Source organism: Acanthochromis polyacanthus, chromosome 3 (assembly GCF_021347895.1).
Source record: "Acanthochromis polyacanthus isolate Apoly-LR-REF ecotype Palm Island chromosome 3, KAUST_Apoly_ChrSc, whole genome shotgun sequence".
In the NCBI taxonomy this organism is placed as follows: domain Eukaryota; kingdom Metazoa; phylum Chordata; class Actinopteri; family Pomacentridae; genus Acanthochromis; species Acanthochromis polyacanthus.
The window spans coordinates 44348623-44363360 of NC_067115.1; the positions used below are offsets into that span (position 1 = coordinate 44348623).

General features: G+C 40.9%; 2 protein-coding genes across 2 annotated transcripts in view; both read right to left on the minus strand.

Annotated features, from left to right (window-relative positions):
- Positions 1 to 14738, minus strand: part of wu:fc21g02 (uncharacterized) — a 94127-nt gene that overhangs the window by 17655 nt on the left and 61734 nt on the right. The window lies entirely within an intron of this gene.
- si:dkey-9i23.16 (uncharacterized protein LOC571915 homolog) lies at positions 625 to 14703 on the minus strand. The gene is made up of 6 exons (XM_051945479.1): positions 14535 to 14703; positions 10692 to 10783; positions 10484 to 10594; positions 6935 to 6991; positions 5855 to 6049; positions 625 to 3422 (listed from the first exon to the last, which is right to left on the minus strand). Exons 1-6 carry the CDS (start codon positions 14701 to 14703, stop codon positions 3321 to 3323), a joined length of 726 nt encoding a protein of 241 aa, XP_051801439.1. The 3' UTR covers positions 625 to 3320.

Here is a 14738-nt window from a genome sequence, read left to right on the forward strand (position 1 = left end):
TCTTGTTTTGTTGTTTCTGTCATCTTTATTGTGGTTGTGTGCGACAGTAACGTTCCTTCAGGATTTTGGGGCCAAAACACAGACAGCACCGTTTGTCATTGGAAATCAGATTTGGCATTGAAAGGGGAAACATTGAAATTTAAATATTTGTAAATAAACAGCTTGTATCGGTTCTGAAAAAAAAGTACTGTAAAGAAAAAACATAGATATTCAAAATGATTTCACTTTATTTGGGTATTTTTTGTACTTTTATATAATATTCAGTTCTAATTTTCTGATTATTTCTTCATATCTGTATTTTTACAGTCATATCTTTGTATTTTTTTTAACAATGTCAGTTTTTTTAATGAACTGATATTATTCATAAAACACACAGATGTATTTATGTTGTTAATTGCATCTGTGTTGTTAAAAAGTGAACTCGGCTAGTGTTTCAGTGTAATTTGCCTTGTTGACATCCTTCAGGTTAACTGGGTTAAAAAGCATGATGCTGTTTATTGCTTTGATTTTTTAATTATTTCTTAAATTACGTTTTAAAACTTGTATGGTATTGTTTAGTCACCAACAATCAGTTTTAAACTATTACATGAGATTCATTTATTTTAATAAATACAAACCGGATGATTCAGATTTTAAAAATGTATTTTAATACAATTACAATATCAATCATTTCATGGCACAGATAAGAGATTAAAGCACACAGGAGGAGTGTGAAGCGCCTTTACCAGTCAATGGAGTCTTCAGGATTTAAAAACTGTGAAATAAAGCTGTTGTTTTTCCCTGCAGCAGGAATTATATCAGAAACAGTCTAATTTCCTCTTACCAGTCATGAAAAACTAGCAAATCTCCTCTTTGTTCAGCTGGAATCAGTGATTTATTGACTATAGAGAGCAGATAATACCGTGACAAGCAGCTGCCTCAGACATGAGCGCTCTGAATCAAACAGATCTTTGTGTCAGTACCCTGCTCTGTATTTATTTCATCTGTTTGGACATTAATAATGTGTGTGTGGATGAAAGGTTTCACACATTCTCATTAACCCTCATTTATGGGCACCGAAAAATATGGTTTCCTTGTCCTAAAAAAAATCTAAAAATTCACAGTAACATAACAATAGTGCACCCGGCATGTTTTAACTGTTAGCTGTGATGTGATAGGCCTAAACCTCACAGTACAGAGGAGTGTCCTACTGGAACGCTCTGAGGGGTTTCAGGGTTCTGCAGATGGAGATGTACCTGAAGATGATGATGAAGAGGAAGTAGTTTTTGTACCACTAATCCGTCTGCACATTGAAAAGCAGAACATTTATGATACATGCAGTTAGAGAAGACAAGACCGATGGTAAGACACTTTTCCACCAGCAGCTACTCTACAGGGTTTGTGAGGTTTTCCATCAGGACGTAGTTCCTGGTACCAGCTACTGTTTTAGTTCCTACTGGGCCGGGGTTCCCAGAGAGCTGATTGGAGCCGATAATGTGACAGAGTGCAGGCCTCTGATTGGACAGGGAGTGATGACACACCAGAGCGACTCCTTCACCAAAACCAAACCCGTCATTTAAAACAAAAACTGGCAACAGTGATGGTTCTCTGACTCTCTTTTTTACTTTAATCTGACAGACAGCCAGCAGCAGGTGTACCATCGCTTTCATGTCCTCCGTTGTTGTGTTGCGTTTGTGTCGCACACAAATGATGTTAGGGGACTTTGGGTCACTGTGCTATGACGACTCCACCCACAATGAGGTGGTACTGTTAGAAATCTGGGCTTCCTGTTTGATTCTGACCTCAGTTTCGCCCCACATCAACCCTGCTTCCTCCAGAATCTCCATCTCCAGAATCAAACCAATCCTCCCTCAGTCAGACCTTAAAAAACAACCATGCTCTCATTTTTTATCGTCTTCATTCCTGTAACTCCCTTGTATCTGGCGTTCCACAGAAATCCGTCTCCCTCCTCCAACTGGGCCAGAACATAGACTGTGTATAAAGATGGACGTAGCATCTGGCTCCAGAATTGAAGGCCACCCGGAAGTGTCAAAACTTGCAATATCACGCCGTCCGCTAGGGTTGGCTCCAAAAAGCTTTTTCTCCATAGACCCCAATTCATTTTTGGAAAAAATAAAATTTGATAGACTGATGTTCTACAGCTCAGGATTTTTTCCCCGTTAGTTTTCATGGTCAAAATGAGAGATCAGGTGGCCGATCTCAAAATAAATCAATACTGAATTTTAAATAAATCGTGAAAGTTGGCAGCGCCAGGGGGCGTGGCTATACTTGATTGACAGTCCCATAGACTGGTCCTGCCCCTAGTTGCTCTCCGGTCCAGTCTGTTTGATGACGCTTTTTACGTCACTGGCTCCAAAAATCCAAAATGGCGACCAGGAAGTAGCCAAATCCGGGCTTCATTTTCTCGCCGTTGAAACCAAAGGGTGACGTCACGGTTAGTTCACACCTGGGCCAGAACCAGCAGCTCGGTTTCTTATTGGTTGTAACAGATGACATCACATCTGCCCTGTTCTGCTTCCCTCCACTGGCTCCCTGTCTGTTTTAGAATTGATTTTAAGATTTTACTGATCACTTTTAGACATGTTACCCCGTACATCCCTACAGCAGCTTTAGATCTTTGGATCCGAGTCGTTCCAAAGCCGAGGCTTAAATCCGAGGGTTCCAGGTCTTCTCCTCAGGACCTCGGCTTTGGAACGAGCTGCCAGAGAACATGAGGATCGCCCAATCAGCAGATTCTTTGAAATCACTTCTTAAAACCCACTTTTATAGAATCGCCTTCCTGTGAAGTTCTCTTTTTTTCTCTTCATCACTATGTTCTACCTGTTAAGCACTTTGTGAATGTTTTTCTGAAACATGCTATACAAATAAAGTTCTTCTTCTTATTATTATTATGATTATTGTTATTACTCAACTGTAATGGAAAACGACCTAAACCGAGTCGAGTTGAGTAGGTGCTGATGGAAAAACGCCATTTGATTTTCACATAAATTCATAAAGAGCTGCCATTATCAAAGTCATTAAAACCAAATGTTTAATTCAAACATTAACAGAAGCTGTTATGTGCAGCATTATGGGTCCACTGAATGGGAATGATTTACTGTCAAAACGTATTTTCTGCTGCCGCTGTGGTCCCTCTGCACAACATCAGGATGAGTTTAGTTCAGAATTACACTCATATCATCTGTATTATAAATATTAATTTCACAGGAATATCCAGTGGGTGCCGACCCAATGCACTATAGCAAATATCTGAAGGAGTTTAAAAAGGCTTTTACTGAAGAAGAGGCAGATATATACATTTAGCCAGTGTGTGTGTGAGTCTATTGAAGTGTTTTGTAGGCGGATACAGACAGCAGGCAGTGCATGACCACAGCCACACAGTCATAGAGCAGCAGCAGCAGCGTCACGCTCCAGGTGTAGGCCTGCCGAGACACAAAACACAAGAGAAACTGAAAAACAACGCATTATTAACATTACTGCAAAGCCCCTTTTAGACATGGAGTCCGTTTGGTTAATACAGGGGTGTCCACCATGAGGCCCGTGGTCCAAAAGTGGTCCTCCAGAGGGTCCAATCAAAGTGTACAAATTACAGAGAAGACATTAACTGCAGATTGTAAATTAGTAAAACTATAACAAAAATGAGACAAAATATGACAAAATGACAAAAGCAAGAAGCAAAACGACAAAAGTAAGGCAAGAAAACAACAAAAACAAGACAAAACTTTATAAAATGAGACATAAACGACAAAACATTTGACAAACAACACAAAACACAACAAAAAAGAGACAATAAAGTTATAAAGCAACAAAAAAATGTACAAATGACAAAAACGAGACAAAGAACACAAAACAAGAAAAACGGCACACAAAAAACAAATAAAACAAAACACAAAATGACAAAATGAGACAAAAACAGGAGCGAGACAAAAAGGAAACGCAAAACGAGAAACAAACGACAAAAATGTGAGACCAAAAACAACAAAAAAGACAACAAAAACAAGACAAAATATGACAACGAGACATAAACGACAAAAGCGAGAAGCAAAATGAGACAAACAACACTAAACAATACAAAAATGTAGACAAAAAAGGTACAAAGCAGCATAAAATGGACACAAACGAGACAAAAAATGACAAAAGTGAGAAACAAAACGACAAAAACAACACCCAAAACCACGAATAAAGCAAAACACAACATGACAAAAATAAGACAAAAAGACAAGTGAGACAAAAAGGAAACACAAAATGAGAAAAAAGTGAGATGAACGACAAAAAAAGACAAAAACAACAAAAAACAACAAAAACACACAAAACATTACAAAAACTAGAAAAGCACTCGGAGAGCGCAGACCTCCGCCAGGCCATCTGTTTGTCTGTTTGTCTGTCTGTCTGTCTGTTTGTCTGTTTGTCTGTCTGTCTGTCTGTGTGTGTCTGTTTGTCTGTTTGTCTGTCTGTGTGTGTCTGTTTGTCTGTTTGTCTGTCTGTCTGTCTGTGTGTGTCTGTTTGTCTGTTTGTCTGTCTGTGTGTGTCTGTTTGTCTGTCTGTCTGTCTGTTTGTCTGTTTGTCTGTCTGTCTGTCTGTCTGTCTGTGTGTGTCTGTTTGTCTGTTTGTCTGTTTGTCTGTCTGTCTGTCTGTGTGTGTCTGTTTGTCTGTTTGTCTGTTTGTCTGTCTGTCTGTCTGTGTGTGTCTGTTTGTCTGTCTGTCTGTCTGTGTGTGTCTGTTTGTCTGTTTGTCTGTCTGTCTGTCTGTCTGTCTGTGTGTGTCTGTTTGTCTGTTTGTCTGTCTGTCTGTCTGTCTGTCTGTCTGTCTGTCTGTCTGTGTGTGTCTGTTTGTCTGTTTGTCTGTTTGTCTGTCTGTGTGTGTCTGTTTGTCTGTTTGTCTGTTTGTCTGTCTGTCTGTCTGTGTGTGTCTGTTTGTCTGTTTGTCTGTCTGTCTGTCTGTGTGTGTCTGTTTGTCTGTTTGTCTGTCTGTCTGTCTGTCTGTGTGTGTGTGTGTCTGTTTGTCTGTTTGTCTGTTTGTCTGTCTGTGTGTGTCTGTTTGTCTGTTTGTCTGTTAACAGCATAACTCAAAAAGTTATGGACGGATTTTCACCAAATTTACAGAATGTCCAGAAGAGCCTGGCGGCCATCTCTCAATTGTACAGAGTCGTTCAAAAAAATCCTGGATCCAGACGGTGATCCGGATCACCTCCAAAATCTAATCGATTGTTACTTTTGCTCTTCTGGACATTCTTTAAAAATTTGGTGAAAATCCGTCCATGACTTTTTGAGTTATGCTGTTAACAGACAAACAGACAAACAAACTCCGATGATTACATAACCTCCTGGTGGAGGTAATAACCCAACATATTACAAAATGAGACACAAAACAACAAAAGAACAAAGAACAATCTAGTATTTTACTTTCTGATCCAAACAACTTGTCATGGTCCAGAAATTATTTTAAATTTATAGTTTTACTAATTTACAATCTGCAGTTAATGTCTTCTCTGTAATTTTTACACTTTGAGGACCGGATTGGACCCTCTGGAGGACCACTTTTGGACCACGGGCCTCATGGTGGACACCTCTGTCTTAAACTATTGGTTATTGTGACAGTGATAAGCTCCTACAGAACTTGGCTGAGTGATACATTTTGACTCTCAGTGAGTTTCCCTGGATGAGGAACACTGAATGACAGAAACCATGTGTGAAAAGGGCTTAAAGCCACTTTTATATGTTGATCAGTTTTTGATTTTGAGACAAGGAATTAAAAATGAAGGAAGACCAGAAAAGCAAAAATAAAATATATAAAAACAACAGAAAGCTGAAGATGAAAAGAAGTGAAAATAAAGAGAGGATTTGGTGCTACTGACTGCCAGATGTTCTGGAGGACAGTGGTAATAGGACGAGCTGTAGTGGTAGCTGTAGTGGTAGGAATGGGGGTCGGGTTGGGGGTCGGACTGACACCGGTCTTCATCGTGTGCAGTGTTGAGGCTGTAGCAGTAGAGGCAGAAAGCCAGCAGCGCCCCCAGCAGGCCGATCGCGTTACTGCAGGCACAACCCTGAAGCTGTGGAGAAGTCAATGAACATCCATCAGTGTGACACACTGGAGCTGAGTATGCTTCAAAAGTAAAGTAATATTACAGTTAGCTGTCTGTTTACTCAAGCCCTAAACCAGGGGTGTCCACCATGAGGCCCGTGGTCCAAAAGTGGTCCTCCAGAGGGTCCAATCCCTCAAAGTGTAAAAATTCCAGAGAAGACATTAACTGCAGATTGTAAATTAGTAAAACTATAAATTTAAAATCATTTCTAGACCATGACAAGTTGTTTGATCAGAAAGTAAAATACTAGATTGTTCTTTGTTCTTTTGTCATTTTGTGTCTCACTTTTGTCATATTTTGTCTTATAACTGTTGTTTTTAGTCTTTTTGTCTGACTTTTATCGTTTGCATCCCTCTTAAAATATTAGACTGTTCATTGATCTTTTGTCATATTGTGTCTCATTTCTGTAATGTTTTGTATCGTTTTTGTTGTTTGTTGTCTGACTGTCGTCTCGTGTTTTTGTCGTTTTGTTTCTCATTTTTGTGGTTTTGTGTTTCATTGTTGCAATATTTTGTCTTCTTTTTGGTTGATTTGTCGTTTTGATCATAAATCATTGTTCTTTTGTCGGTTTTTGTCTCATCTTTGGAATCCTTTGTCTTGTTTCTCTTAGTTTTTGTACGAGAAAAATGTTTTTGTGTGAAAAGAAAGGGAAAACATCAGGAGTTGTGGTTATTTGTAGATAATCATGCTGTGGTTTTACTGGGCTGAATGTAGAACCTGGACTAAGATGAGTTGGACACCCCTGGTCTAAATATTTCTTGTTTGAATGGAAATACAGAAAGTCGAACATTCAGCTGATCTGACTTGACATCCGAACATGAGCCTGTAGATGAGCTGGTCTAATGAACGTACCAGTCGTCTGCTGGGGTTCCTCTCATTGGCGATGGTGAAGGCTCCTCCAGTCACGATCTGCAGCACAAACACACACACACGATGGATTAACTTCATCAATGACACAAACCAGACATGGTGGATGCCACATGGAATCTACTTTCCATGCATGTATTGCATCAAATTACATTTTATTTTAGACCTCCAACCTCATATCCACCACATAACCCAACAAAAAGGATTTTCACAACACAGGACCTGAAAGTTAAGGAGCTGCATCACTGAGCAAACACTGATCACCACTATGACCCTTTGATGGAGGTCAAAAGTGACCTGAATCCAAAGAAAGATGTTTATCTCCTGAGCCACACATCACAGGTGACAAAAGTGACTGACATGACTGTTTTCTCATCTGCTGCCATTGTGCTCATGGTTTGGTTAAGTGTAGGCGACTAAAATTGAGTAAAATTTGACTAAAATTTAAAATCCTTCTTCTGACATATAAAGCTCTTAATAACCAATCTCCATCATATCTTAAAGATCTGATAGTACCTTATTATCCTAGTAGAACTCTTCGCTCTCAAACTGCAGGCTTACTTGTTGTTCCTAGAATTTCTAAAAGTAGAATGGGAGGCAGAGCCTTCAGTTATCAGGCGCCTCTCCTGTGGAACCTGCTCCCAGTTTGGGTTCGGGAGGCAGACACCCTCTCTATTTTTAAGACCAGGCTTAAAACGTTCCTTTTTGACAAATCTTATAGTTGGGGCTGACTGGGTGACCCACAGAGGTTCGGCTTGTGTCTTCATTGTACAGCTGACCCCCTCTTGGACGTCCCTTCGTTCTGCCCCTAGTCATGCTGCTATAGGCCTATAGGCTGCTGGGGGACTTCTCTTGACGCACTGAGCCCTTCTCTATCTACCTTTACATTTAATATGTATACCGTTATTGCAGTACATTCACTCTGTTTCCCCCTGTGCTATTTCTCCGAGTGTCCCTGGTCCCAGAGCTGGATGCTTCAGATCTGCGGTCGATGTTCCACCAGCTGGTCCAGTCTCCACCATGTCCACTGTGGGATGCTGCTACTGACCTTCCACCAGCCCTCTGCTTCCAATTCCCTTTTTCCACGAGTCAACTCTGCATCGCCTTCAATATACTGTTATGCTAACTTACATACTGTTTGAATTTTACTGCTAGCTATATAAGGAGTATGTTTAATGTCAGAGCCGTACATCATAAGAGTAAACTATGAGTCAGTTTTCAATGTTAGCTTATACTTTGTCTGTGTCACATATCCTGTCATGCATGTATTCAAATGTGTGTTGTGTTTTCCTTGCTTTCTCACCCCTCCCTCTTCTCCCATCCCTCCCCCTTGCCCTCTTCTGTCCTTCTCAACCCGCCCGGCCAGCAGGCAGATGGGTCCCCCCTATTTGAGCCGGGTTCTGCTCGAGGTTTCTTCCCTGTTAAAAGGGTGTTTTTCCTTGCCACTGTCGCCTTTGGGCTTGCTCTGGGGGTCAGGCATTTGGGTTCTGTAAAGCGTCTTGAGACGATTTGACTGTAATTGACGCTATATAAATAAAATTGAATTGAATTGAATTGAACTAAAACCATTTGGAGTAAATCCAAAGGGACTAAGAATGTTTAGTTTAAGGGGGAGCTTCACCCGGCCGAGTACTAAAAATGACCAATGTTGAAAGTTTCACATTGCACACACTTTTTAAGATAAGGTTTGCAACCTGTACATTGTTAGAGACCTCTAAACACCAACTTTACTGTGAAACCAAATGTTTTTCATTTTGAACAACTGGATTGAAATTAAATACTGTTGAATTGTGGAACCCAAAGTTACATCTTGTATTTGCCCCAAGCAAAATCTCATGTAATATTTAACATAAAATGATACCAATGCACCACGTAGTACTTTAAGTATGGACCTGTGCACCTATGAGGCATTTTGTCATATTTGACTGTGGTTACCATAGTAATGAAACCAAACAATTGCTACAAAGACTTTCGTATATAACTCAGCATAGAATGAAGTTATCAAAAAATGGCTAACAGGTGCGTTCTACATAGCCTGTACTAGCAGCACGCCAAAAATGGGAAGTTTTGGTCAAAAGCGTAAGAAGATAAATTAAGGGGCAGTTTATGTGTGTCTGAAAATCAGGTTTTGAGAAATTGGCACTTAAAGTTTATGATTGATGATGACTCATTATATAAAATAAAAAAAAATCATCAGGAGAAAGAATACATGTGATAATCATCTTTTTAAAAATTTGACTTTTTTCACCCAAATCTCTCCTATTTGAAGGTGAAGCTCCCCCTTAAACTGGCTCATTCAGTTCAAACTGGCACATGTCTGTCTCTCAGTGAAGAAAAAAAGCCTATCTTTTGCTGCAGACAGTCTTTCATCCTATTATTCATTGTTATTCATCATCCTCTGACCTGCTGTTGACTCTGATTCTACCTCCGTTTGTCATTAATCAGCAACTACAAGCAAACTGAACACGGTTCTTTTCTGTTCTTACATCCTGTCTCCTCCCAGCTGTCTGACCGACTGAATAAAGGTTTTACTCTGTAAGTGAGTTGTTCTTTGGGTCATTGACACTGACTGAGGCCGGACTGGACCCTCTGGAGGACCGCTTTTGTCCTGTCATTCCTCTATTCTGGCAGTTCTACAAGGTTTACATCACAACTGTTCATTCCACCTCATCACGTTCATCTGTTAAATTCATGGATTTTACAAAAGCAATAAAGGGTCCCCACGCTTTCTCAATCGGATCCTGTCTCCCTTTTCGTACATGTGTCACTCTTTCTAGAGGAAAGGTTATTAACATCTGCCTCACCCAGTCTACTAATCTTGGTATGCAAAGTTTTTTTCCAGAAGAGTGCAAGTAATCTTTTAGCATGTAGGAGGCTTGAATCTATTATTATACGCTCACTCTTGGTGTACTTATGTCGCCTTGGATAAAGTACCAAAATAAAGTGAGCAGTGTTCATTGTAATATTTTTTAGAAATAATATTTTCTATTGTTTGTTTTGTCTCCCACCAGAATTTTTTAACCTTTGGGCAATCCCACATACAATGGTATAAAGTTCCCTTTGCCTCATTACATTTAACACATACATCTGGGATGTTGCTGTTAAACGTATTTAGTTTAACTGGTGTAATATACGTTCTCAACAACCATTTGTGCTGTAGCAGTTTAAATCGGGTATTGACTGATTGAGTGTAAGCTTTGGTGCAAATCAGTTCCCAGTCCTCTGATGTTATGTCTATCTGTAGATCTTCCTTCCACTCTTTCTGCTTTTTTATCTGAAGTCTCAGTTGAACTTGACACTGACAGATTATCTGATATAGCCCCTTTGCTTAAGTTGTTTTTAGACATCATTTTTTCTACATTACATATTGGGGGCCTGGTTAAAACATTGTCTTGGCCAGTTCTAATAAAGCTTCTAAGCTGAAGAAATTTTAAAAAACATTTTTTGTTTATGTCATACTTACATTTTATTTCCTCAAAGGACATCATTCGGTCTGATTTATTGATCTTTTTACTGTTAATATAAGACACGTACTAGAATTCCCATGACCAGCGACAGTATGAAGAGCTTTGGCAGAGCTGGATCAGTGTGAGCCAGTGAGGCAGACAGCAGCATCTGGAAGAGCCCCAACAGGATGGTCACCACCTGGAATCACACAGAGACAAGCACAACAACGCTGAACACTCATTTATGGAACATTAGACATCGTTTTTACTGAGGCTGTGCAGCGTTCTGGTTTTACCGCAGCGCTTTCAGGGTCAAACCAGGAGGCGAGGCGTCGTAACCTGGGCTCCACTGCTGACACCACCCCTTCAGAAGACATGATGCTGCAACCTGTAACAGATCCAACAGGAAAATATTCATAAAGGACATTTACGCAAATATTTAAGCTCCAAGTACTTTACATGCACATGACAAAGAATGACAAGACACTGGTTAATAAATCCTATAACCCTCTTGTCGTCCTGTGGGTCAAAATTGACCTGTTTTGAAGTTTGAAAACATGGGAAAAAATTAAGATTTTCACAGAGAAACTTCTGATGTCCGCATTTCAGCATTTTTGGGAAATCTCTGAACATTTTTTGGTGGAAAAAAGAAATGTTAAAAATGTTTATTTAAGAACATTCACAAAAAAATTCCACCAAAATCCAGCGAATTTCACTGGATTTTGGTTGATTTTTATGTGAATGTTCTTAAAGAAAATATTAGAGGTTTTACTGATATATATGGGCTGCACAGTGGTGTAGTGTAGTGGTTAGCACTGTCGCCTTGCAGCAAGAAGATCCCCGGTTCAAATCCCGGCCTGGGCCTGGGATCTTTCTGCATGGAGTTTGCATGTTCTCCCTGTGCATGCGTGGGTTTTCTCCGGGTACTCCGGCTTCCTCCCACAGTCCAAAAACATGCTGAGGTTAATTGGTTACTCTAAACTGTCCGTAGGTGTGAATGTGAGTGTGATTGTGTGTCTGTATATGTAGCCCTGTGACAGACTGGTGACCTGTCCAGGGTGTCCCCTGCCTTCGCTTAAGTCAGCTGGGATAGACTCCAGCACCCCCCCATGACCCTAGTGAGGATAAAGTGGAGGATGGATGAACTGATATACAGTATATGTAATCACTTTAGATATTTTTAGGATTTTTTTTGGAAGATTTTTGCTCATTTGTTGAAAACATTTGCAAGAATTTTCTTGCCAAATTTGGGGAATGTTTTTAAAAATAAAACTTTTAAGGAATTATTGTAATTTTCTTCCTGAGGGTTTTGCAAATTTTCAGAAATTTGGGGAATATTTCTGCTAAATTTTTGGATTTTTTTTCAGATAAGGAAAGAATATTTTTTGGTGCCTGTAAATGAAGACAACAGGAGGGTGAACACAGAGGCTGATGCCAAGGTAAACAGATGTGTTTCAGCAGCTGAGGTGGCGTCTCTTCTATGTGCAAAAACAGACATCATTTTGTGGCACACGTGTAGAAATCAGCATCCATGTTTCATATCATCGGCATTCATGTTTTCAGTCTCTAAATGAAAAGCAGCAGATGCCAGAACATCTACGGTGTATGCTGATCCCAATCAGTAAGAAAAGAGTTAAAGCACTTAAAAATCAGTTCTGAAAGACAGGTGGCAGTGCACAGAAGCTCAGAGCGATGTCCACCGTTATCTCCACTGCTTCCATTCAGCTCTCTGGGAACCCCGGCCCAGTAGGAACTAAAACAGTAGCTGGTACCAGGAACTACGTCCTGATGGAAAACCTTACAAACCCTGTAGAGTCGGTGCTGGTGGAAAAGCAGCTTCATTTCACTGCAGTCTGTTTGGGTGGACGTCTTTAAACAGGTGGGGACGATCCACTGGGACAAGGAGACGTTAAATATGTCCCTGAAGACCTCAGCTTTCCAGCACCATCTTTAAGGACCTGCCCGAGGCTGGTGAATGAAGAAGTGGCTGAGGTCCTCAGTAAGTGTTGTCGGTCAGTGGGATGGTGTTCTGGTTCTGGTTTGTGATGTGTCGTATTCCTCCAGAGTCCAAGCTGTTGAAATGTCCTTTCATTCTCCTCCTGTGGGCCTCCTTGGCGCCTCTGATGTCCCGCTGTAATTCAGACCTGCTCAGCATCACCAGATTTGAGCAGGAGCCGGACTTCTCCTGTCATCCATGGCTTGTTGTTTGGGAAAATACAGCTTTTAGTGTAAAACAGCACAGTGGAGGTGGAGGTGTTAAACTGCATGACTTTTATGCTTCACAAAGAAAACCAAGTTTCCAAACATTCAGGAGATGGCAGAGACTGGCTCTACCTCCATGTGTGGGTAGTTAACTGATGGACACCTCAGATCTGTCCTGAGAACTACCACAACAAAAGTGACAGCAGAGTTTGATGCACCGGTGGAAAAGGACGACCAACAACGCCGTTCCCCCGGAAACTGAGTGTAAGTTTTCTTTACTTTGCATGTAATGGTTTTTAAAAGCATTACAAGAACAGAACATACTGTATGTGAGCAGAGCCACACCACAGCAGAGACACATCCCATGATCACTGGAGAAGATGGTGGGGCGCCAACAACACACAGCAGGATGTGTGCTGTTTTTGTGCGTTTTGGTGGCGTGCATGTCTGGGCAGGGACTGAGGAACAGAGAACCAAATGAGGTAGTGAAAGAGAGAAAAGAGGAACTGAGAGAGTTTGTGAAAGAGTGTTAGTTCATCAAAACCACATGTCAAAATCCTCTTAGGAAGGACAGGAATGCTGCTGGATGGGAAGCAGATGTTGGAGAGGAAGACGAGGAGGAGGAGGAGGACAAGAGAGTACGGAGTGGGCGAGATGATGATGAAATAGACAAACATCCTAATAGATAGATAGATAGATAGATAGATAGATAGATAGATAGATAGATAGATAGATAGATGATTGATGCCAAAGGACGATATTCAGCAGGAAAAACAAAGATCTTTGGCGATGCTTCTTCACACAGCGCTTCGAGAACGCTGTCACTCATGGATAATTAATATCACAGGCAAGACATGATGAAGTTTCTTCAACAGGAAACAGAATGGACGGCCTTAGTGAGCAAGTAAAGACTGTTTCAGTGCATGAATGATGACATTATAGTCCCTCAAAATGCAGAAAATGGACAGGAGAAACTGTCACGCTGTGGCCAAAAATATCTGCAAATAAATACATGGAAGAAGAAGCTAAGAGCCTCTACGACCTGCAGCATGCCTCTGAATGACCGGGGCAATGCACTGCTACAGATATAAACAAGGTTGTTAAGCCACCAAAATCCACAAATGCAAGATTTGGCACTCCTGACCAGATAGTTAGCAACAATCCAAACACAAACGTGACACCAGACAGCATAGCAATGAGCACAACATGCCAGTCCTCAGAACCCTCAAAGATATGTTCAAACAGCAGAATACAGCCTCTGCTCGCAGTAATATTCTAGGGATATTCTAGTAAAACTCTGCTTGGATTTCCAGGGTTTGTTGGTTGACGTTGAATGATGCTCATGTTCCTGTGGAGGCAACATGTCTGTTTACATTGTCAGTCATCCAGGTCATGGTGGTCCTGGAAGCTTCAGAAAAAGCCAAGTGGACGAAACCTGAAGTCTTTCTGCACCTTATGAGGTAGGATTCTTGTGGACCTAATCTATCCCTGTTTCTGAGTACAGACAGACTTTGTAAGCCGTTATATTACCATGCATGACATATCCCCACTGCTACTGGTAATAAGTGAAGAGATAATACTGCAGAAAAAGGAGCTGGCGTCTTGTCCTGTTGCTGTCAGCTGTACCAGGGTGGGTGGAGGGCAAGAACCTGATACCCTCAGATGTTATGATTCATATGAGAATTTCATTGGTCCAATATATTTATGTCCCCAAAAGTTCTTGCATAATTCTCCATTAATGTTCATGTAAACACCATCAGTAATATCTACCCTGATCTGTTCTTCTTCTACCTCTCTTCACGGAGCTGAACTAAGGTTGACATTTGGCTCTAGAACCTCATAGCGTTCCTGTCCGTTCTGTCAGAACAGCAGAACATGTGTCTAAGAGCTGTTTCTGGCCACAACAACAGATCATCTGGAGAAGCAGGGTTACTTACCCCAACAACGGGTCTGAGGAGTCTCTGGACGGCACCAGGAGGGCTGGTTTCTCTGCTGTCCGGCAGACAAACTTCTAACGGTAAAACTCCCAGCAACAAAAAGATCTGTGGAATCTGGAATGCACGAAACTCGGAGAGGAAGTGAAGGAGGAGCTCTGCTGGACTTCATCCAGAGGTACAGAACAGAACGCTCTCTCTCTCTCT

Coding starts and splice junctions, on each gene's coding strand:
- si:dkey-9i23.16 (XM_051945479.1), bottom strand. CDS start 14,703: ATGAAGTCCAGCAGAGCTCCTCCTTCACTTCCTCTCCGAGTTTCGTGC. Junction 10,595..10,691: donor TTGACCCTGAAAGCGCTGCG/GTAAAACCAGAA, acceptor GTGTGATTCCAG/GTGGTGACCATCCTGTTGGG. Junction 3,423..5,854: donor GTCCTCCAGAACATCTGGCA/GTCAGTAGCACC, acceptor GTGTCTCGGCAG/GCCTACACCTGGAGCGTGAC.